Source organism: Caloenas nicobarica, chromosome 16 (genome assembly GCF_036013445.1).
Source record: "Caloenas nicobarica isolate bCalNic1 chromosome 16, bCalNic1.hap1, whole genome shotgun sequence".
Lineage (NCBI taxonomy): Eukaryota > Metazoa > Chordata > Aves > Columbiformes > Columbidae > Caloenas > Caloenas nicobarica.
In genome coordinates this window covers 9084249-9107303 of record NC_088260.1, presented here as the reverse complement: position 1 = coordinate 9107303, position 23055 = coordinate 9084249, and the positions used below count along the sequence as shown (strand labels likewise).

Genomic DNA, 23055 nt, shown 5'->3' with positions numbered 1-23055 from the left:
GGAGGAGGCACCAAGGCATGTGGGAAGGCAGCAGCAGCACCAAGGTGCAGCACCGTACCCGCTCCGCCTGTCCCCAGCTGCTCCCCAGGGTGCACCAGGCAGGAGCAACCTCCAGTTTCTATAGGAACCAGACCAAACCTTGAAAGAGCTGCTCTGTACTTGCCGGTCTCTTGCTGCCGTGGTGGTGGTGTGGAGCTTGCAGAGGATCCTGCATCTCTGCGAGAAACCACGTCCATCGTCCTGCCGTCACAGAGCCAGGAGGCAACTGATGTCCCCGTAGACACGTGTACTCACAGCACCAAGGGCAGGAGCCATGATAGGAGAAAAAATACCACTAAAAAATAAAAATAGTTACTTAAGCTGCAGCTATTGATCGGTCATGGGCACAGTGCCACCCTGCTGGGAACCCCCGCCATGTGCAGCGTCAGCAAGTGCTGCACCAGCACACAGCAGAGTGCCAGGAACGGCTCCGGGAGGTAAATCCTGCTCTGACGCTTGGAAGCCCAGACCAGCGACCTGGTCTGACAGGGACAGTGGCAAGAAAAGGACTTGAGCCACCAGAGTGTGGTTCACCTTGCCCAGGGACAGGTGCACAAAGAATCGTGGGCATCCAGAGAAGCAAGCGCAGCAGGGAGGTGAAGTTCAAGGGGAACAAACACTCCGGCCACTTCTGATTTTCTGTTAAGATCTCTCATCTCCATAGCAAGCTGCCTCTAGCCCGCGGATAAAGCCAGCAGCAGGGCAGGGAGCACAGCGGCAGCGGCACAAAGCGGGCACTGTGCCCAGCAGATGTGTGCTGGCCGCACGCCGCTGCACAGCCCCTTCATTCATCCTGTGCTCCTGCCGTCACCGGGGCCAGCGATGTCACCCCCTGCTCGGCGAGGCCGGCCAGCCTGGCAGCCCCAGGGCCACTGCCTGCCATGGCCCCTACACCCCTCCAACCTGTGCCCCCAAGTCCCAGGGCTCTCCCAGGGGCTCAGTGCCCCGGACACACCACGCTGAGCACAGCTGATAATTACCCTCCCAGGAAAACACACTTCAAGCACTCACAGCAGGCGGCTGCCCAGCCGTGCCCCTGCCACAGCCTCCGAGTGTCAGTGGGGACAGCCACCCCCCGCACGGGGTGCAGGGGGCACAGCTGTGAGCCCCGGGAGTGGTGGCCGTGCTCCAGGCACTGCAGCCACAGCATCGCCCCCATCCCCGGGCGGGGAGGGGTCAGGAGGGACAGACAAGCTGTGTCTGCACAGAGTCTTGCAGCGTCAGCAGAGTCCCACGGGGTCCCTGACACACTGGGCCCCACAGTGCTCATGACATCAGGCAGCTGCTGTAGAGAGACACTTGTCCCCCGAGACCAGCAGTGACGAAGGGCTGTGTTCCGTTGCCCGCCACTGAACCAGCATCTCCCAGCCCGGCGCGGAGCTGCAGCGCTGGGAGCTGGGGCTGCGCTGGGTCAGGCCCAGCAGCGACGGAGGCGGCTGCGGCGGCAGGTGCCATCTGTGAGCACAGGAAAGGGACAGCAGAGCCCCCCATGGCACCCGCGGTGACGATGACACTGCACACTGGATGGCTTTCAGCAATGAACGCATCCTGCGGCCACGAGCCGGGCACGAGGACAGCCCATTCTGCAGGGACTTGCAGGGCTCACAGCAAACACTGCGAGCCTGCAGCTCATAAAAAAACTACTGAATGTGTCTGGGACCTGAGCTCCCAGCCCGGAGCATGGGCAGGCGACACCGGGGCCAGGTCCAGACTGTGCAAAAAGGAGCTGCCACTCTTTCCCTGCACCCAAAACCAGCCGCTCCTGTGGCAGGCTGGGATCAGGAGGCCAATTTTTAACTGCTGTCTCCAGGTAAAGTGCATCCGACTGCATGTCTCTGGCATACCTGATTGCAGCTCTTGTACCACAGGTCGTCCATGGACCAGTTTCCAGGATAGGGCAAGAACACAGGGGCCCCGTGACACCACGCACGCCGCCCCGACTCCCGACCAGGCAGGGGCAGGTGGCAGCAGCACGGCGTTCCCCAAACCAACACACCTTCTGCCCGGCACGCTGCCCACAGCACCCCTTGGAGTGTCCAGTCATACTGCTGTGAGTGCGTCCTACAGGACAAGTCACTTCCACAGCAGCACTGTGACGATGCTGAACACACCTGTTGGGACAGGTGAGACACGACCGTTTGACTCAGACTTGGCATCGCTCCATCCCCTGTGCCCCCCCACCAGCTCCAGCTGTGAGCCTGCGTTACCAAACCAGCACAACTGCTTAAAGAGACTGACCCAGCGAGGCCTTTGGGGGCAATATTCCCCACTATCAGCCGGCTTTGTTAAATAGTGTGGCGTTACAGGCTCTTTCAGGAGAGGCAGCATCACCTCCCAGCTCACTGCAGGCTCAGGGGACCAGGGACGGGGAGCCACATCCACCCCACACACCCCGGCTCATTTCATGTCCACAGAGCTCCAAAGGGAATTGCAATGGCCTGAAACGTAAAGCAGCTGGGGTTGGTTTGAGCAGAAACGCCATCTGCTGTACAACCTCAAGGCGGATCCACCCTCTGCTGGACAGAAAACCCCCTGCACACCCCAAAACACGGCTCTGGGCCAAGGCTTCTCCCACCAGCACACCCCAGTGCCCTCCCTCTGGCCTCTGTGCCGTGCCAGAGGTGTAAAACACAGCTGAGGAAAGGCTGCAGTGCCCAAACCCTTCCCTTGGAGCTCCAGTTTTGGCAGAGCTGAAGAGGTCAGGACAGCCAGAGCTCTCTCAGGCTCTTCCACCAGCTCCTCAGTGCCCGCGGAGGTGACACGGCTCAGTGCAAACCCGTCCCCCTCGATGTCACCTCATCTCCTGGTTGGACCAGTGACCAAGTCGCTTCGTTCCCCAGAGCCCCATCACCCCACACCGGGAGCGGGGGGTCCAGATCTCTGTTTCCCATCCAGCACAACCCTCCTGCCCAGGGACTCGGCATCTTCCCGCAGGTTTGGGGAGGGCATCGGGAACAGGCTGCACTTCACCTTCCTGGGTGTAAAATCAAGACTTTCTTAAAATTACACTCATAGGTAAATTCCACTGGAATTTGTACACCAAAGGACTTCGGCAGCCTCCCTTTTTGCAAGATCCCAGCTCAGAAGTGGGATTTAACGAGACTTGCCTTTGCAACGCTAAGGAACCACGCCGGTGCAGAAATCAGGAGACACTGCAACAGGCCATTTCTCTTACAGAACACAATTTATTTGGCATTTGGATGAAATGTTTCTCACAGCATCTTGAGAAAAAAAAAAAAATTAGTGCCAACCCAAAGAAAAGTTAAAACAAAAAACCAGTGTCACAGGGACTGAATTATTATAGTATCAAATTTAAATTCTACATGGTATTTCACAGAATATCAAAATCTTTTATATACTGCCACAGTTAAGTCCAGTCACAAACCAACTACACAGGAGAAGCCTGTAAATGCAGCATCGGCTAAAATTATTTTCCAGGAGAAGGTAAAAAGCAGCGTCTCATTCTCTCCCGCAGCCTCCCAGGCACCCGCCAGCTGACGCTGGGACACAACTCGGCCCCGCACGCAGCATCCCCGCTGGCATCCACCGACACCCACTCAACGTTCAAGGTGCACAATACTGGAAAATTAAAGCTATGTCATACCGTAGCAGGCAGGTAACGCGGGCTGTTGTTAGGGGAAGCAGATCTTTACTGCCGAAAGCGTCTATTCCAAAGAAACACGTATTTCATTTGGAACTGGGGAACATCAGGAGTAAAATGTATGAACTTCGATTCGCCTCCTCTGCACTAATCTGCTCTGATTTTAGGGTCAAGCTCCCAACTTGCAAGGGAAATTTAAAAGACAGTTCTGTATATTGCATGTTCCTTAGCTAGGGAGGAAAAAAAAAAACCAGCAACTGAAAACCAAAACCAAACAAAACAACCAGACGTGTTATGGATTGTGTGAGGCAACATTACAACTTCAGTGATTTGCCACTGAAAAATCCACATCTGAAAGATAAAAACATCTTTAAAACCAGCTTCAAATTCATTTAACATTAGATGGGAAAAGAACAGTAATTACTGGTCACAAAAACATTTCCTTCCCAAGTGAAACTCCAGAGACATGTGAACAGGCCACCACCCACGACGCCTGTGCAGACAGGGCACCCGCCGACTGCAGGGTTAAGCCTTCAGAAAAAAATTTTCCACCTATTTCAATCTTCTAGATCAGTGTCCTGCCGTGAATGGGTAAAGGAATAGTCTGAGGTTCAAAACTAGACAAGACTGAACATTACGCAGACGAGCAATTTGTACATCTGAATGACGGTTCTGAAGGAAACCCACCGTCCTTCCAACCTGACAATACTCTACAACTCACCTAGTAAATAAAACCAGAGGCTGCTGTGGACAACCAGGGCTGTTTGTGAAGGAACAGCAGGGACCTCAATATGGCACCAGGGCACTAGGATGGGGAATCTGAGGAGCGGTTTTGTCCGAGGCCACAACGGGAGGCGCGAGTCCTGCGCAGAACCGAGCGCTGCGACGTTACAACAACTGCGGTCAGAGACATCGCCAGAGAAACGTGCCGTGCTAGGAACGAGGTGGTGATGCCACCAGCCCCGCTGGGATGCTCCAGGAGTTTAAAAAAAAACAACACCCAGAGAAGTGAACGGCGGTGGGGAAAAAAAAAAAATCCATGAGCAAAATAACTCCAAAGATCTCAACCTAATGGCAATCAAACCAGAAAGGTCTTCCTCGGGCAAGCATCAACCCTCTGTCACCGGCGCTGAGGACAAACTGCTTACCAGGGACCTTGCCAAGAGCAAGGAAGGTTTGCTGAGGAGTCAACTGCTGTCAAGAAAACTCTTCCCCAGTTGGTCCAGAAGTCTGAGTAGTTGTGATGTTTTCTGCTACAAAGGCTCTTACTTGAAGAGAAAGTACTCAGTGTGAAAAAGCTACATTACCGAGGGAAAAAATGACAATTTTATTGCCAAATTAGAAGCTCACCAAGAGGCGCAAATGAGCTGTATCTAGTGAGCTGCTCTGTTCAAGGCAAAATTTCCCTTGTTTACAGTCAAGATGAAGAAGGATAGGGGAAAAGAGAGAAAAATAGCAGCCTCCACGCCAATATACATGTGGGCAAGGCTCAGAAGCAATGGAGAAAATATCACACGGAGGCTTCTACAAAGAAGCCTCCATTTGGAATAGCTACAATCAAGGGCCAGTTGTAACAGAGCTTATTTTCCAATAAAATTCACCACAGAACCAAAAGTAAAATAAAACCCAAAATACCGAACAGCTCCCCGCAGTGTTAGGAGAAGTGTGAGGTAAGGTATCTGTTCACTTCAGCCACAAAACACAGCTTCAGAGACTAAACTGAGCCAAAAGGCCTTTTGTTATTGCGCTAGGATACTACAAAGAACAAATATTCCATCTGCCTTCAAAAGAAATTTGAAGTTTTCTATTTTGCACTGCTAACAAAATATTTTTCAGGAACAGATTGTAGTAGCATAGACTTTACATCCTACTGAAGTGTACACTATCACAGCCTGTCCTACACCAGGGTGTAGCCAGCTTGAGAGAAGTATTAACTCTAAGAGCCTAGTTTATATCCCAGTGCTTAGCTGCACCTAGCTGGACGCAGCACAAGGGTTACCGTCTACAGTATGTATATATATATATATCTCGCCACCCAGAAACACACACACGCACGCACACATTCGTACCTATAAAACTAAAGAAAAATCAGTACATACAATGTATAAAACGTATGAATGTGCTCAAAAATGCACAAAACCCGCTTTATTTTCATACTTCAGAAATGCTCAATCGCTTGTACGCGTGGTTCTGACTACCGCTATCCATCCACTTCATGAGACCGGGACTCGAACTCGGAGGAGGAGCCGGTCAGAGCTCCCGCGGGGTGGAGGATCGCTCCTGTTTCGGTGCCGCTGTGGCTGAGCCGGGCAGAGCAGGAGCGGGACGTGGCGGCGGTTCGGCTCCAGGCGGAGAGGCTTCCTAGCAGCAATTCCTCCCACTCGTGTGCCAGCAGCGCACCCCAGAACCGTGATTCACACTCTCCGATGGATTCGAGATTGTTAGCAAGTATCTGGATGTCAAAACACCAGGTACGATCTCAATAACGAAACTCAGTTTTCTGTACAAAAGGAGTTGAATTGTCAAGACCAATCCCCACGTACAGTATAAGCCCATAGGCAAGACACAGAATAGAAAGTAGCAGCATATTCAATGGGGAAAGAGTCAGCTGCACTGGGAAACCACAACCGTGGGTTAGGATTTGTCATACAAGTATGATTTCTCATCATTCCTAGAAAAATAGATCACATACACACCCCCATACAGTGTGTTCTTCCTGTCCCTCTAGGCGTGTACCCTTCATATGGTAACAGGAGAACACTCACAAGGAGCATTCTTTACAAATTCCTTATAACTCACCTCATTTGCTGACTGCTGCAGTAAGTCAGGGAGAAGCAGAGGCAAAAGGAGGATGGGGGAAAAAGGGTAAATTACTTGTACACTGAACTCCAAACTTAAATTTAAAATCACCTGTAAAGATTATTTTGCATTCATTATCAAAACCAACAGTGCTTGACTTTGGTTTTAGTGCGGGAGCAAATGAATCTGTTTGCCATCTGTAAATTAACTTAGAGAGTTCAACCTGAGGGGGAAATTTAGGATGACATATCAGACTGAAGCAAACTGCTTTATTGATTTAAGTACACTAACCTCATTATAACCCCTCATGGGACCTGAATAAATGGTTTGCGGAGCACAGGGGAAATCCCTAGAATAGGGCTGGCAATTTATGGGACTCAGATAAGGAACGAGCGCCCAATTAGAATTAAACATCACGTATAGTGCATGTTGATCACTGTTTTAAATGGTATTTGTAGAACTGTAAAGAAGTGAAATAGAGGGGAGGGAAACACATTTACATGCTAAATATAGCATGCAATAAGAAAAGCAAGAACAATGGTCTTCTATCCAGGCCACTCCCGTGCAACTGTTCACCATAAAAGAGAAACTACAAAGAAAAACACCTCAATCTTCCTTATAGGATTATAAGAAACAAGGGCTTCATGTGAAGTCAGACGGCATCCACGTTAATTGCTCCCGTCTCTTCCCTAAAGTACTACTTAACACATACGAGGATTCTACTGAAAGGACACAAGCATTACACAGACCCCGATTTTCTTTATGGGCCAGAAGTTTACCCAACAATAAAAGATTTTGCAGCTACCAACAAATAATTGTAATTGCAAATCCCAGTATTCTTAGTACCCACTTGTAACCTATTGCGTAGATCATTCATCCTCCAGTCCCTTACGGCATTCTGAAACAGCAGGGCAGATCAAAACATGCAAACGTTTTACACTGTGTAGCTCTTACTTGGTGGCATGTGTTTCAGCTCCTCAGTGTTCCTGCTCTGTAAAACAGGCCCCCAGCCCCTTCTCCTGCAGTTCTGTCTCCTCTGCTCTGTCCAAGTGTAGCACTGAAGCAAGAGAGAAAGCAATTGATTGAATGGTGACTGCTCCCAGCCTCCTTTTCCGTCGTCTGCTCCCTGGATCCAGTGGTATCCAGCCAAATCCAAGCAGCTTTTTTCTGATGTAGATTTTGTTTTCTCTCAGGTTAAGAAAAAAAAAAAAAAAACCAACGACACTACCCATACTTTTCACCTCCTTAGAAGTCAAAGGAATTATCTACACTCTTTTCCACAGCCAATGGAAAAAAAGAGCAGTTATACAATCCATATTTACAAGACAAACCGATTAGTGAATGAATAACGACCGCCAAAAAACGAGAGGCACGATCCTAATCTAGAACATAAAAGCAGTGTTCAAAAAACAAAGTGGAGATTCCTTCTGAAGTTCAAACCACGGATTAGTGTTTGTCTGTGCAAACAGTTGCTAAGACTATTTCTGACTGGCAGTCAGCTTTTTACTCCTTTATACAATGGTATTGAGAGAACAGTGGCTGTGACGGCTGCCCATGAGAGTTTCTGCCGGTGCGTTGTCATTTCGCGGTGTGTCAGGAGGGACAAGAAAGGTGCTGCTGTCAGCAGAGTCTTCCAGCTCCACTGGAGAAGGACCAACCGAGGGAGGAAGTGATCCCTCGGTGAGCTGTGGGGATACATCACAGTTTCCTAGTGACGGAGGACTGCTTTGCACAGTCTGAGAAAGAACTCCATCTGCAAAGGACAAAAAAAAAAAAAAAAAAAGCAGAATCAGAACGTGAAGTATATAATCTCACATTCCCCAAAAGATTTACTATCTGTATTTCTGGAAGCTCAGAGTTTTTCTTCATTTTGCATTAATGCGCGAAGAGATGACACTGCAAAAGAGGAAAATTATATAGCGAAAATAAAACTTCAATATATAAATAAGATACTTGCACTAATCAGGCCCACTTATCTTGTGAGATATGCTGCTATAAAATCCCAAATTGGAATGATTTCTACAGTATGTGAATACCACAGCTGCAAAACTGAAGAGTACTGGGTGAATCATTAGAAAGTGATATTTCTGGTCAATTTTTGGAGAGTGTGGGTGGGGAAGTGGGGAGGAGAGAAGACACTGGATATATTTTATTCAAAATCTCTTGTACTTTATATCTGTTCTACTTTTAATACCAATTTCTACAAACCTATCTCCAAACACCAAAAAAGGTATCAGCATAGTGGAAATTAGGTAACCAGGTAACCCATCCAAGGTAAGGCTTGGAAATAGGTATGGTCTAAGAGTTAAACTGCTTGCAGCATGGATTCAACTTGTAATTTAGGTGATCCAAAGAACCTTTGGGAAGAGGCAAGCTTACTGATACACTTCAACAAAAGACTTTTCCATCACAGAAATAGGAAATTTATCACAAAATGTTTTCCCATCACGATCACTAAAACGTGATTACAGTTAAAAAAAAAAAAAAAGAAAAAAACCCAAGTCTACCCTCTACCCAAAATTAAAAAGAGGTAAAAAAAGAGAAGTTATTGCCTGGATACCTGGCGTGGAACAAAGGATACTGTCTGGATTGACAGAAGCTTCATAAGGAGGAGGTGGGTCATCTGGATGTTGAATATCTGGATACTTGTAAGCCGTATAGGGTGGAGGCGGATCATGGAAGTGAAACGCTCCACCTTCCCCATCATCTGAAAGATGCAGTGGAGTAAGGCCAGTTCCAAAACCGTCGGGACCATAATCAAAACCAGGCATCCTGCGGCCCAAGTTAAAATGGTGCACTGTTTCAAGAGAAGAAAAAGAAGTGACTTGATTCCATGCTTTCTTCTTCAATTTAAGGCAGGTCTCAACACCTTTTTCCACTTTTCACACCCAAGGGACTCTGAAGAGCTAAAAAAAGTCAACATAACCTATACAAGTAACTGCAGTTACACAACGATACCCAGGCCCACCTGCTCCCAGCCTGTTTGTCCTGTACCGCATCTAAATTGGAATCTAACCTCTTCAAACTAAGGAGATCATTCACACATAGACGGTATTTCAGATTTAGACCACATACAAACAAAACGTATTTTTCCATTATTGGCTAAAAAAGTTCAAGTTTGAGGAACCTACCAAAACACACACACAGGCACAGTTAAGTGAGACCATTAAATTTCTCATCTTTACTTACATCAATCTGTCAATAATAAGCATGAGGCACAAGATAAGCATCAATCAATATAACAGTTTCTTTTTTGAATGTGGAGTGGTTCAGAGAACCAAAGCTTGTACAAATCATGACCAGTTCAGGCAGTCAGTGCTGAGCTACATTTGGGTACAGTACTGACTAGACTCTATAACCAGACCTCTGATGATGTTTTCCACAGTTTTGTATTTCTTCTGCTCTCTTTATTCTGAAGCAAAATACACTACTTAGATAAGGACTCTTTACAGATACAGGCTACTTACAATTCGCTCCAATCAAAGACTCTATGCGCTCTCTTCGCCTCTGGCGTAGCCGGTGGACCATGAAAAGCAGAAGAGAGAGGATGAGGAAGGAGGAAATGCAGCTAACGATCAGACGCATTCCGCCAGCCATTGAATCAAACAAACTGTTGCCATCTGTGACAAAAAATATAAAAGAAGCCTGTTACTGTTGTTCAAGACTCATTTTTCTCGATGTTCTTCTGTCAGTAATGGAGAGATAAATGCGGAGTGGAGATTAAATACCCTGGTTTAATACCTCTGTGTATTTCAAAAATGCAAGAAAATTATGATTCATCAGATGATTTATCTGTTTATTGCAAGAAAATCTAAATGTTTCTAAAAATATCTTAATCAGCAAAAGAACAAAATGCTAAAGGCTTCAGGTCCCTGAAAACAGGCAAAAGGAAAGGTTAATGGCATTTTGCAGGGCCACTTGTCTCCCTGGCACGGCTGATGACGTTGCACTAAAGAGGATGGCAAGCCTACTTCTATGTGACTTCTGGACATCTTAACTTTTAGATTTCCAAAACCAAAATCTCTAAACATCGTCATTATCACCAAGATGTGGTCAGCTGAATTCTGTATATCACCAGTACGTTGGTTAGCACTACTAAGTGACAGGAACTAAAAATACTTTAAAAAGGTGAATCAACATGATAATTGTCTTTCAGGAACTGAAGAGACTAAGATAAACAGGAATCAAATACTCTTCTAGAATCACATAGACAGGAAGTGGCAGAATATGAAACATAAGCAGGAGCTCAGGACTTTGAGAGCTCAATACCATTGCTAACCAGATCCAGACTTGGAAGACTGTTGTGAGCAAATTATCACTGTTCTACCAGTGCCAGATATGGGGGGTATTAATTTTTCAGAATTCAGCTAATCACACTTGGTTATGCTTAAGTAGCACGTGCACGTACAGATGCTTTACATGAACAAAAAATGACCTAAAAATGCTGTGCTGTGTCCTTTGCACTAATTTCCCATTGAAGAGCTCTGAACAAGACACACACCCAGGTCAGGCGTGGATAAGAAACAGATGAAGTGGCTGCACAGCCTGGTCCCCTATGGCTACAGGACACGAGAGCTCCCAGGTACGGAGCCGTGTCCCCAGCCACCGCAGGGACACCGCACCTCGCAGAGCAACCAGCTGGGTCCCGGCCACCTGTCCTTCCTGCGCCCACCACGGCTGTGGGAGCTCTCTCAGCACTTTTCCTTTCACTAACAGCAGCTAACGCCAGATCGAAGATTCCTTAAAAAAGAAGTTAAAAGCCTCAAAAAAGCTGTAAGTACCGGCTTGCTATAAATGTTACTAACAGAAAAATCCACCTAATTTATACATCGTTAATGTAAACGGCTAACAGGCTGGTATTTGTTTGGCAACAAGAGATTCATTTAGTAGTGCACTATGCGCAGAGCTCGAATATCACCACCTCTCCAGTGTGGCTGTGCGGTACCAAAGCCTCGGTGCTGCCAGACCTTTCAGCAGCTCTGACCGTCAGAGCTGAACCCGCTGCGGTCACACACCTTCCAACCAACACACCACAGACCTGCCGCGGTTCCTCCTCCATTTTATGGCAATGCCGACTTCATGAACATCATGAATTAGTGCTAATACCTGCCTTAAATACAGTGACTGAAGTGTGACAGGCAAGTGTGACAAAACCTTGTAGGCAGAAAGCCTGACTTCCACGTATTCCCTTTAGGCCAGGTACACCTGCAATTCTTGGACCTTCTGGGATGTCCTGAGCCTCTATCCCCCTGCTCCCAGCCTCCGAGAGCTCCCAACAGTCAACGTGTTTGACTGGACAAACTATTGTCCAGTAAAGTCCTAGATTACAAAAAAAGACAAAGACCCAGCTTGTACAGAACAAGATAAGTCATCACAGAGATTTCCAACCCACACAAATACAAACAGATTATTTCAGAAAGGTTGTTTTACACTCAGTACAGTAGCAATACTCTGTTAACTGCACCAGTTTAGTCACCAGAAAAGCTTCTGCACCATCAGCTCTTTCGAAGTGTTTTATTTCCTTTATTACCTTTCCACAAATAAGAGTTGCAGGTCTGTCTAAACAAGAACCATGCAGAAGAATTATTTTCTACCACATCCATGGAGCGGCAATAGACAGACTACCTTGGTTTCACCATTACAACATGAAAGATTTTCCTCTGCTATTTATCTTCAACTAAATGAGGAGAAGCATCTTTCAAGGCAGTATCGCTGTGATTGCTCAGCTTACTCCTACCACTGAAAAATTCCTCCACTACCAAGTCCTTGAGTAATATTCGTTATCCACTTGTAATCATCGCTCACCCACTCACACTGCGAGAGCTGATTACCTGCCAACCCAACAGCAGGATTTATTTCCCCCCAGTCTCTCCTTGGGTGATTAATTTACTTACTGTTGATTAGTAAACCGTTTTCTTTCCTTTGCAACAGAGCTTAGGGAAGATATATGTAAGAATTGGACAAAGATAAATACATGCTGATTAAAGGAAGTAATTCATTAATTTTGTCATCTGGAATAGTCATTTATAAACACCCAGAAGGAAAACTGAAATGCTTAATTTAAAAATTTCGGTGTTTATCACTAGCTGAAGTAACTTCATTATGAAGGAGGTTTGACAACTGCTTGATGATTCTTCTCTCAAATACTAAGTTACTAAAAAAAAAAAAACAGAACACTTCAGGCAAGAGTGTAATGAAACAGTCTTATTTAGCATCAGTACAGAAAGAAGAGCTTAAGGATCAGAAAGGATGTGATAAAATACACTCTTCAAATCAGTATTCATGAAATAGTTAAGACCCACAGCAATAAGCAAGGATTAAAAAACACGGCATGAGGTTATCCCAGGTCATCTTATCCCATCTTCTGGATGATGCTTTGCTGACACTGTTCCTGAAGATAAAAAAAGTGAAGGCGAAGTCCTAACTCTGCTGATCAGAGTGAGAGGCAGACTCCTGCTTTTTGCCCATTTTTTTCACTGACCAACCTGCAAGACTAGCTACGAACATCTGTTAAGCTTAACCCTCGGAACAAATGTGAATGACAGGAAGGAGTCAGTGGCTTTTAATGATTAACTTCTGTAGTTAAGACAAATACAAAAGACTGCAAATTTGGAAGCCAATAAGCACCGCTCTTTTGTAACAGACTAAAATAGAAGCCTCCAATAGGAAGAGTTGACCTGTGTTTTCCATGGGAATTCAGAACAACGGTTTCTTAGTACACTCAGGTAAGATTAAGTTGTTTCAAAAGACCTGGAAATAACAGTATCACAGGACGGCTGAGGTTGAAAGGGACGTCCCGAGATCATCTAGTCCAACCCCTGCTCAAGCAGCGGCAGTCGGAGCTGGTTGCCCAGGACAGAGTCCAATTGGGTGTTGAACATCCTCACAAATGGAGACACCACAAGCAATCTGCTCGAGGATTCAACCATCCTCACAGTAGATTCCAAGTAGGATATCTATTTCTTTTCACAAGTCTCTTTGCAGGAAAATAACCCCTCTCCCCAAATCTACATCCCCAAATGGTGACTGACAAACAGTTTCAGAGTCAACCAAAGACTTTACTGATCCAAAACAAGACACTGCACTGAGATGCTAAATCCAATAAGGCTACATGTCCCGATTGTTACTAAAACTCTGTACAATTTATAAACTTTGTTTCCCACGTGATCCCTGCATGCGAACTTCCTCACACATAAATTCTCATGTCCACAAAAAGATGCTTAATTAGTGCTCAAGAGAAAAGTCTTTTCATGACAACTAAACATGACAAAGGAACAATGCAAGATGCTCTACTAAAAATCCACAGTAGTGCCAACCTCCGTAGAGAAAATAAGCTGCTGCTTCTCCTATATCAGTAGCATCAAGCATGACTAATTACATCTAGCCACAGTCTGAAGTGTTTCATTTCCCATGATTCGAGATTTTTTCCCCACAGAGGGGCTGTATCCAGCAATGTCAAGGAATTGAAAGGATGCATCATTTCAAGCAAAATTATACCCAAATATAACCAAGTTGAGCACTGAACTCATTTTCCTTGACAAAACTGTAGCAGTCAGCTCTTACCTGGGTCTAAACATGTGAATTTGCAGCACTCCTTAGGGTCTTTGCGATACTGCTGACACCCCTGGGGCCGTTCACACAAAGCAGCCACGCACATCTCGGGTTCACCGTTGTGACACGTGCAGCTCAAACAGGGATCATTTCCTTTCGGAGTGAAGTAGTAGCCTTCATCGACAATGTTGTCTTTGATATCAACGCAAGTCTGGCCTAGAACAGAAGCGCACATCAATATCCAGGTGTCTGTGAGCCAGCCAGCCAGGAGTCCAGTTTATTCTGTTACATTAAGTGACTTGTAAACATAAGCAGACCATGAGTTAGAAGTCACACCTTCGCATTAAAGCAACTTTGAAAAGGGATCTCCAAGGAGTGGGGAAGATAATGGATATTCTGGAGGCATGCAGGGATGATTTACTGCTCAAAATTGACACAGTGAGCTCTAAGTATTTAATGGAACTGACACACTTTCAGGCATTCTCTCTGAGACACAGGAAAGCAAGTGGTCTGAGAAGTCTGAGCTTTACTGTCACGCCTGCTGCAGCTCCCTCTGTCTCTGCTGGTACTTAGAAAAAGCTGGATCTTCTCTGGACCGAACCTGAAGGACACTGAGGAGACGACCGAAAAGGTCATCTTTTGATGATCATTTTGACTAAACACGTGTCCTTCAACACCAGACTCCAAGACTTTAATACATCTCAGGGCAGAGAAGGCAACCTCCTGTTTTCCTAACTGCTGATATTTCAGGTGCAAAAGCAGGCAAAGAAGGGCTGAGTGCTCCTCTCTGGCCATTCTGTAAGTCTTTTTCCTGCTTTAAAGAAAAAGCAAACTAGAAAAACTTCAAGAACTGCAGTAAAAGTTCAACAACTTTTTCTTGTAAAGAAGCACCATCTATATCAGGTATCTTAAATATCACCTGAAAATACTGCCAAGAAGTATTTTCCCTCTGTTAGTATAAAGCCTTTGGGAGTAAGGACATGCAAGATACAGAATGCCTTTTTTTTTTTCCCCTTCTTTAAGTCGGTAGCTCCGCCTGCCTTTTTTTCCCCTCCCAGTTCCAATAATTGGCTGGAAATAATTCAATAGAAGTTGCAATACTCAAAATAAACCAGAAATAAGTGTTTCCTCATTTTCATGTGAAATTAATAATTTAAGAGTGATACTTACTAATAAGGTGTGCTTTTTTTAACCTTTTTTTCCAAGCATACTTTATTTTGGGGGTGATATAGCTGCTTAATAATAATTTTTTAGTGAAAATCTTTACTGTGGCTGACAACCACACATCATGATGCCCTTATTTATTTAAACCAAGCAGAAATTTAACTTCCCTCCCCTCGTGTTTGTTTTTTTTTTTTTTTTAATTCATTCGGCAAAATGTAGAAAGCATAACTAACCGATTTCCCTGTATTTGTTATAAGCATATTTAGACACGCGACATAGGTTACACTGAATTAAACCCAACTTACTCCTTTTGCAGAGGAATGAAGATTTCTCATAGCAGTTTTCAGCGTACCAGCTGTGTAAACCGTGGTGCCGAAGGGTAGGAAAACGGAAACACTGAAGCTGGGCACAAAGAACGTTTTCATTTTCAGACATAGCCGTACCAAAGATAGGGTCAGGGGGTAAAAATACTTCTGAAGAGCCTAGAAAAAGATGCATTGGTATAAGCAGCCTGCGGGTATGCAAAGCTTTAGTGAGGCCCTGTAATGTCACTCATTCCATGCACACCAACTCTGCTACACGGCTATTGTCCTCCAGCTTTAGCTTCCATTAGCAACATTCCTCCAGGGGAAGGCAAACGCAAGAGGGAAGAGGTGACTCAGAGAGAAGAGGCTGCTGTTTGCAGAGTACTGGGTAATTTTGTCATTCTGTACCAGTAGGAGTGATGATGTTCTGATATCTCTACAAGTGCTGCTTTCCACAGTCCCAAGAGGTTTACCTGACAGTAATCAAGCGCCCCTTCAAACAGCGCTGAGCTTGGCCACGCTCACTACTCGCGGAGCAAGAACCCACAGCGATCTTGTACTTGGTACTCCGAGCACCTACCAGTGCTTCCAAAGATGTATGTACATACAAAGATGTGCATACACCTATGTGCATGCACCTACCCCGTGCAGCAGCCCGTTTTATATGAAGCCTACTTTCCAAATCTGTGTGCCTAAACATCGATTTTAACAGCTCTTGCAGTTAGCATATTACAGTCTTCTCACATTACGGTCCTTTCACACACTGCTAGGTATGATTTTTTGTTTGTTTCTTTAATTTTTTAAAATGCAACTAAGTTCTGCTATCATTTTTTGAGGGCTTCCATTCCACATCTCCCAATAATGAATTAAAATTTCCAGGCTGTAAGATCCTGAATCACTTTTCAAACAGATACTAGGAATTCAGAGTCTGCCTCACTACAAGTCAATGAAGCTTAAGTTTTTCAGAAGCTACTGAATGCTACTCTGTACTACTATGTACTTTATTCCATATGGGTATCCCTTTATCATATAGAAAGCTTGCAAAGAAAAGAATATACGGTATTGAGAAGGCTTAAATTCATATCATGCATCAAATCATATAAGACTTACGATAAAAACAGGCATCACGTTTTTCTATAATTAATGCCACCCTGGTTGTAAACAGTCTGTCAGCAGATGGCAGTACAGTCAACTTTTCAAAGAGCAAATAAAGGTCCTTTTAAGGAGAATGAATGTTTTTTTGGGTTTTGTATGTTGTTGGTGTTTGGGGTTTGTTGGTTTGTTTTTCCTTGGGCTTCACAGGGGAACCCTATCTATATAAACACTTTTGTCCAGACCAGAAATCCCTATTAAGAGAAAAAGCTGGACTTTCCTCCTTCCCTTTCCCCTGCTGTCCAAAAACATCTTTAGGTACCTTAAGAACTAATGAAAATGTTCCTGCCTCCACAGGGAGGAGCAGTTTGCTATGAATATTCAGTCAACTCTGCTCACTTAAATGACAAAAGAAAACTATTTTTGTGCACGGTAGCACAGTAAGCAAGTACCGTCATTAAAAAGCTATGCTGGGTTCTACTACTTGCTCATGTGTCAAAGAAGCATTTTCCAAGACCTAACCATTTAACAAAACTCTGTTCATAATAATATATTTTTACCTAATGGAAAGTTTTCCTTCCAGATTTTCCATTACTGAAAATTGTATATAAGAAGAAAACAATTAGTTTTTAAATGCTATGCTGGAATTTACAGGATTGATGCTTAAAAGAAGCCCTTTGTTTTAAATTTTCCATTACCTAAACCAGTACAGCATTTAGGCATTCAATTCTACACATAAGAGTCCATATAACAACTTTAAGGTTAACTAATCCCTCAACTGAATTACTTAAAATAAAAGGTATAGACCATACCTTTGCATTTTCAGCAGAGGGAGCTGCTTGATTTGCAATTGAAATAGTTCAGCCAGGGATGCCGATCAGATTAATGTTCTGTTTTTCATGTAAACTGTGATTTATTTCTGGGATTAGGCATATTTTGCATTGGTTTAAGTACACTAACTGAAATACTTTAAAATGAAAAAGGTCTAGGTAGTTCTGCAAATTTAAATACTTTTTTTTAAACTATATAAAAACCTACGAATTTTTAAAAAGCTAAAACCCCCAAATATGCTACACTAGTCTGTGCGAATACTAGCATCAGGAATCAGCAGTTCATCTAGGCATTCACCAAAAAGAATGAGCAACTAGAGTCATTTCCCTTTTCTCAGCTTAATTAAGAAGAAAGCCCAAATATATTGAAAAACACATTCTTTCCACAAAACGTCAACGTGAAAAACTGTGAAACTCTTACACTTGAAAATAAGGTATGTGTATCGAGTATTAAACTCTCCTGTTTCAGTACTGTAAAGCAAAGCAGCTCCCCTACACTACTTCAACACTATCACTGAAATAAGTTATGTTGTTCTTGCAAATAATATTCAAGTTTTAAGACAGTTTCCATGGGCCATTTAACTACACAATAATTTGAGCAGCCTACCTTTATAAGCTACTTCCCAGTGCCCTTCTAGAGAGTGATTCCGATTGGTGATCACATACTGATATCCAACCCAGAACCTACAAAAATAAATTCAGTTACATTCTAAACATACAAGCCAAAAACATACTAACAAATTAAATTACACAGAACCTTCCAATGTCTTTATAGTTAAAAACTAACTTTCAAAACATTCTGATGATTTTTTCCCTAACATTTCAGCCCATTTGTTGGCAATGTACAGAGAGAGACTTCAGTTTAGGAACAGAGGAAACACTTGACAGTTTCCTGTTTACAAATGATAACTCATTGTGTCTTTTATTTCTACTCATAATAAGCACTTTATTGTGTTGTTATGGCAGCACTTCAGCATCCCAAAAACCACACAAAACCATCCAGAAGTCAAATATTTCATAAACATACACAACTTATGTTCTGGATCAAACCACCTAACTCTCCAGAGACAAAGAGACACCGTTACTGACCCACTGCTGCTGACCTGCCATGGCAGCCCACGAGACTGACAAAAAACTCACAGGCAAAAAAAAGGAATTATGTTTGTTGTGAACTAACAGAATGAAATATATAAAGCCACCAGAACACAGTTCTTACAACTCAAAATGGTTTTTACTTCATTCTTATCTCAAACTTGCAGTCTTTATTATGGCTACTGGTACTTAGTGGAAAAAAAAATTCTATTGAAAAATTTAAAGACATATTATTTCTATACAAGGTAATGCAGCGGTAAGTCATTGCAAAATCCATCTTCCTTGTGGCAATTCGAGAATACTAGTATCTTGCTGAGACAGCCTGAATATAAAAACTTTGCTGAATTGCAGCCTATCTATTAATGTCAATTAAAACATAAAATACAGATAGCCATGGCCAGTCAAACAGCATGCTCGTACTGGATAATTAACCTGAAGTCAATTTTACCGTTACATCTTCTAAGCAAATGGAACTAACAGTATTTGTATCACACAGAAACCCTTCTCACGTAATACGAGATCTCTGTCCTTCCTGCTCACCTGCGCTGGTCCTTCCTCACAAATGTTTTTTCTTCCAAGTCCCATTCCTGTGCCAGGATGAACCTCAGCTCCTGGTCCGCAGTGAAGGTGGCAAGGGACCCGTTCACCCGCTGACATGTCTGCACAGCGTCCCAGTAGTTCTCCCCATTCAAATACACTCGGTAACAGCTGGCTGTGCCCTCATAGTGGTGCCATCCTGTTGGGCACTTTCCTAGGAAACATGAAGAATAGAAGGGAAACCATTCCCCCCAAATTAGGATCTTCAAGATAATGCATCCTCACCAGTTTATGACAAGGCAACGTATAATGACTTGGACATGCACACACAACATACTGTATATAATTCACCCCACCGGGAGGAGGTGCATGCATCACAGATCACAGAAGACTTACTTTACGACAGCTTTTGATAAAGGAAATTTTTAAAAGACTTATTTAAAAAGATGCAACTGCTAGTAATGTTTCGTTGCACTGTGACAGCCCTTAAAGTCTTCAATTCAGACTGACAATCTACTGTGGAAGATATTACCCTGCACATCTTTACAAATCCAATCAGTTCAATCAATTTAAGTCAAAACAAGCAGCAAGAAGCATGCAGGAAAAAACAGAGGTAGCCAATTTAATGATTCTTTCTTTCCATTAGGTGGTTAGCAATATGCCCAACTTCCTATGAAGTTTTCAGCCTACTTTTACATACAGTCTCAGCAGTATTCACATAATCCTGCTCCCACGGTCAGCCACTAAAGACATGCGGGTTCTGGGGCAATTGTTGTTTGCTTTGGAAAGACATCGCTGCAAAGTGGGTCTTTAGGAAATAAGAAGGTGATGCTGTGAACTGCTCTCTCTGCTAGACTATCACCCCTGCTAGAGGCTGAAACCATCACTTAAATCACAGGCCTAGTTTTCTGTAATTGCAATGAGTTATAACAGAAAATTGCAACTCTGGTTTCAAAAAAGTAGGATTACTAGGGGCATTGGCCTGCTATATAAACTATGCAATATAAAAGGACATATATAAATCTACAAAAACCTTAAAATGAACTGCACACGAATAAAAACCGGTCAAAAAGCCATGCAAGAGAAAAATATATTAATTTCTCCTTAAAAGAAAAATTTGTCTAAACGGCTAAATTAATTATCACAAAGATGGCCCAGATTTCCCAGTCTGCAACTTACTGCTAAAGCGGACAGGCTGTGCCACATTGACAGTGTGAAAGCGGGTTGTCTCTCCTCCTCTCCCTCGATTGTACCTGGAGTCCACATTCTCCTTCCCATGGTAAGTTCGCTGGTCCCCTGTCAAGCCTGGGGACCAGAAGGCACAGTCAGTACTGGTGAAAGTTGCAAGCAAAGGCAGATTTCATTTTATTAAACCTTCTCTGTGTTTTCATTTGAGACCTATATGATAAGTAACAGTCAGGTAAACAAAGATGGTATATCCCTGCAATAACCGGCTGGCCATCTTACACAGTACATAACAGAAATACCTAAAATTGAAAAGAACCAACAAGCCATTACACAAGTCTTGCCGAGCAAGCTAAATATTTTGGCAGATTCCCAACAGCCTGCAGTTGTACACAGGACTCAGCGTTCATCATTTCAGTTGCTGCAGCAAATGCATCATCCCCAGTGCATTTTATCTGCTCCTGTTTACAGAACTACCCACTCTCCAGCTGCTTCATTTCTCGGTTGTGTTCTCAAGGATATAAGACAACTACTCCAATATATTTTCCAACACATTCTCCAAGATCTAGGACAAAACTAAAACCAGGAAAGGAAACCTATCTTCAGCCAGAAGAACGAGGTTTTTCATTCACTCTCAAGCTTCTAAAGGAAACGTTAGTTCATTATTTCTGAAACAAAAAACAAACACCCCCTCATCTCAGTGTCAGGGCTTCTGATGGGTGTACGTGACAAGTGGATTCAATAACTCAGGAAGAACACAGTGCAAGGCGTTATTCCAGAGAAGGAGCTGGGGGCTCCACGTGACTACAGGAGTCCAGGAGGAGCACACAGCTCAGGAGATGCTGCACGATGGGCCACAGCCAGAAACACTGGCAAGATCACAAGTAGGAGGGCTGGCATGGTGGTGGGGAGAAACCTTTGAGAAAGGCAGAGACGAGCACTGAGAAAGATTCATCTGGAAACAAGGGATTAACCTTAAAGAGAAAAAATGAACCCACGAAGGTAAGCATTAGAAATATCTACTAGTATGTTATTTAATACTACTAGATGTTATTAAAGGTAATGGAGTTTAACCAACACAAAGAGCTATGTAGACATTCCTTTCTATATTAAAAAATCAGTTTATTTTCCTTTAAAGCTGATTAGCTCTGTTCAGGCCAGCCAAACCAAATAAACCAGTCATGGTCCCAAATACAGAGGAGCTACACAGTTATCTTCAATAGGTTTAACTACATCTGTTTGAAATGTGTTCAAAACTATGCCAACAAAACTTCCTCCTTTCAGACCATCTTTAAAAAGCAAGAAGTCCTCAGCAATTTCATGATAATTTAAATCCAGAGCTGGAGACTATTTGGTGTATTACCTGGTGAGAAAGATACACCATCAAAAAATGCACTCCTTGGAACCAAATGTTAGCACTGATGAGCAAAAGAAAAACATCAGTAACTAGAGCCCAGGAACAGCAGAACAGCTTTGCATTTATCTGCCTCTAGCAGACTGAGTTTGCCCTGGGCTAATGGGATAAGCAAGGGATATTTAATTATCACATTATCCCAGGAATTACATGTCTATAGAGATCACCCATTAAGAAATGGCTGCACATAATACACTCACATGACATTACAGGAATAAAGTAGCGATTCTGCTGTTCAATATTAGAATACACTATTTATCACGGGCAAGAAGTTACTGCCAAGAAATTCAGTTAGTGTGCATTTCAAAGGACACAAAATGGTAAAATAATTTGACAGTGAAGATCAGTGATTATTTTTTATTACTTTAAAGGCCAATCTATTTTTAGCTTTAGAATTCGACTGTTCTTAATCCTAATGGTTCAGTAGCAGTATTTACACTACGATTTTCAGAGTGATACTGAGACACTAAAAAAGCCAATCTTTAATTATAGTAAGGCTTTCAAAATAATGCTAATTAATGTTGAACACTTTATCATAGATGAACTGAGTTCAGCATGGGAAGCTCTATTTTCCCATGGCATTAAATGGCAACAACTAAACCCAAAGAACTAGTAAGAACCAAACGCACGAAGAATTAGTTCCCTTTCTGAAGTGAGAGCAGATGCAACACCATATGGCTGACCCTCCTCGGCTAAACATAACGCCCACGAGGACTTAACAACTTACCTCCCCTGGGAATAAAACAGAAGTTCACAGGTTTTAACATGCGAGGTTAAGAAAGGGTTACTTGTGCTAACATCTTAATTTAAATTGAGAGAAGCCGGACACTCGTCCCTTCCCCAGCAGTGGTCCCTGGACCCGGCTGGGCTGCAGGGGCAGAGAGCGGCCCCCACCAGTCACCTCTCCTTCAACCCCGACACTGTCGGCTGCTTAATAAATTGGAGTTCTTCAAATATCAAATTGCTTCTGTGTGACCTGAATTTTCGGTCTCCGAGAAAAGCAACAATGACAAGTGTTTCGCGAGCAGTAAGGAACACGATGCTAATGAGCCTCGAAGTCCCTTCACTGCCATGAAAAAGCACTGCAGATTCTGGTGGCAAAGGTGTAATGAGACTGGTTTGCTATTGTACTGTTCCTATACTCTGCCGAAGAATTCTTTAAGTACTTTGCTGTTCCTGCTTTCTTTATAAAAATATTTTTATCTTTATAAATAAATGAATAGTGTCACGGACTAAGCTTCAAGATAACAACCTAAGCCAGAAGTTCACAACCTAACCACGTTTGAGTGTTTCGAAATGAAAAAGCCATAATTTTGACTCCATATGTGCTTAATATTCTGAAAGTAATCAAAACCGAAGCAGTGCAAATGGAACGTGAGCTGAGACCACACAGAAGTGAGGGCTGACACCAGGAGACGCAGGAACGGGCTGGAACGTACCCATGTG

At 43.7% G+C, this 23055-nt stretch overlaps 1 protein-coding gene across 3 annotated transcripts in view; it reads right to left on the bottom strand.

Moving 5' to 3' along the window:
- Positions 1–3204: 3204 nt before the first annotated feature.
- The window catches only part of DGCR2 (DiGeorge syndrome critical region gene 2), a 43113-nt gene continuing 23262 nt past the window's right edge, over positions 3205–23055 (bottom strand). Inside the window, exons 3-11 of one of the 3 annotated variants that reach the window (XR_010607086.1) lie at positions 20190–20315; positions 19014–19233; positions 17989–18065; positions 15460–15636; positions 14003–14206; positions 9907–10059; positions 9000–9236; positions 7394–8192; positions 3205–6092 (exon numbers count right to left, since the gene is read on the bottom strand). Coding sequence is in view for 2 of the 3 variants with exons in the window: in XM_065646513.1 (XP_065502585.1) it covers positions 7951–8192; positions 9000–9236; positions 9907–10059; positions 14003–14206; positions 15460–15636; positions 17989–18065; positions 19014–19233; positions 20190–20315 (1436 nt within the window). In the remaining variant the exon portion in view is untranslated. Of the gene's footprint in view, positions 8193–8999; positions 9237–9906; positions 10060–14002; positions 14207–15459; positions 15637–17988; positions 18066–19013; positions 19234–20189; positions 20316–23055 lie in introns of all 3 variants that reach the window. The other 2 variants (XM_065646513.1, XM_065646515.1) reach the window with 2 other exon arrangements.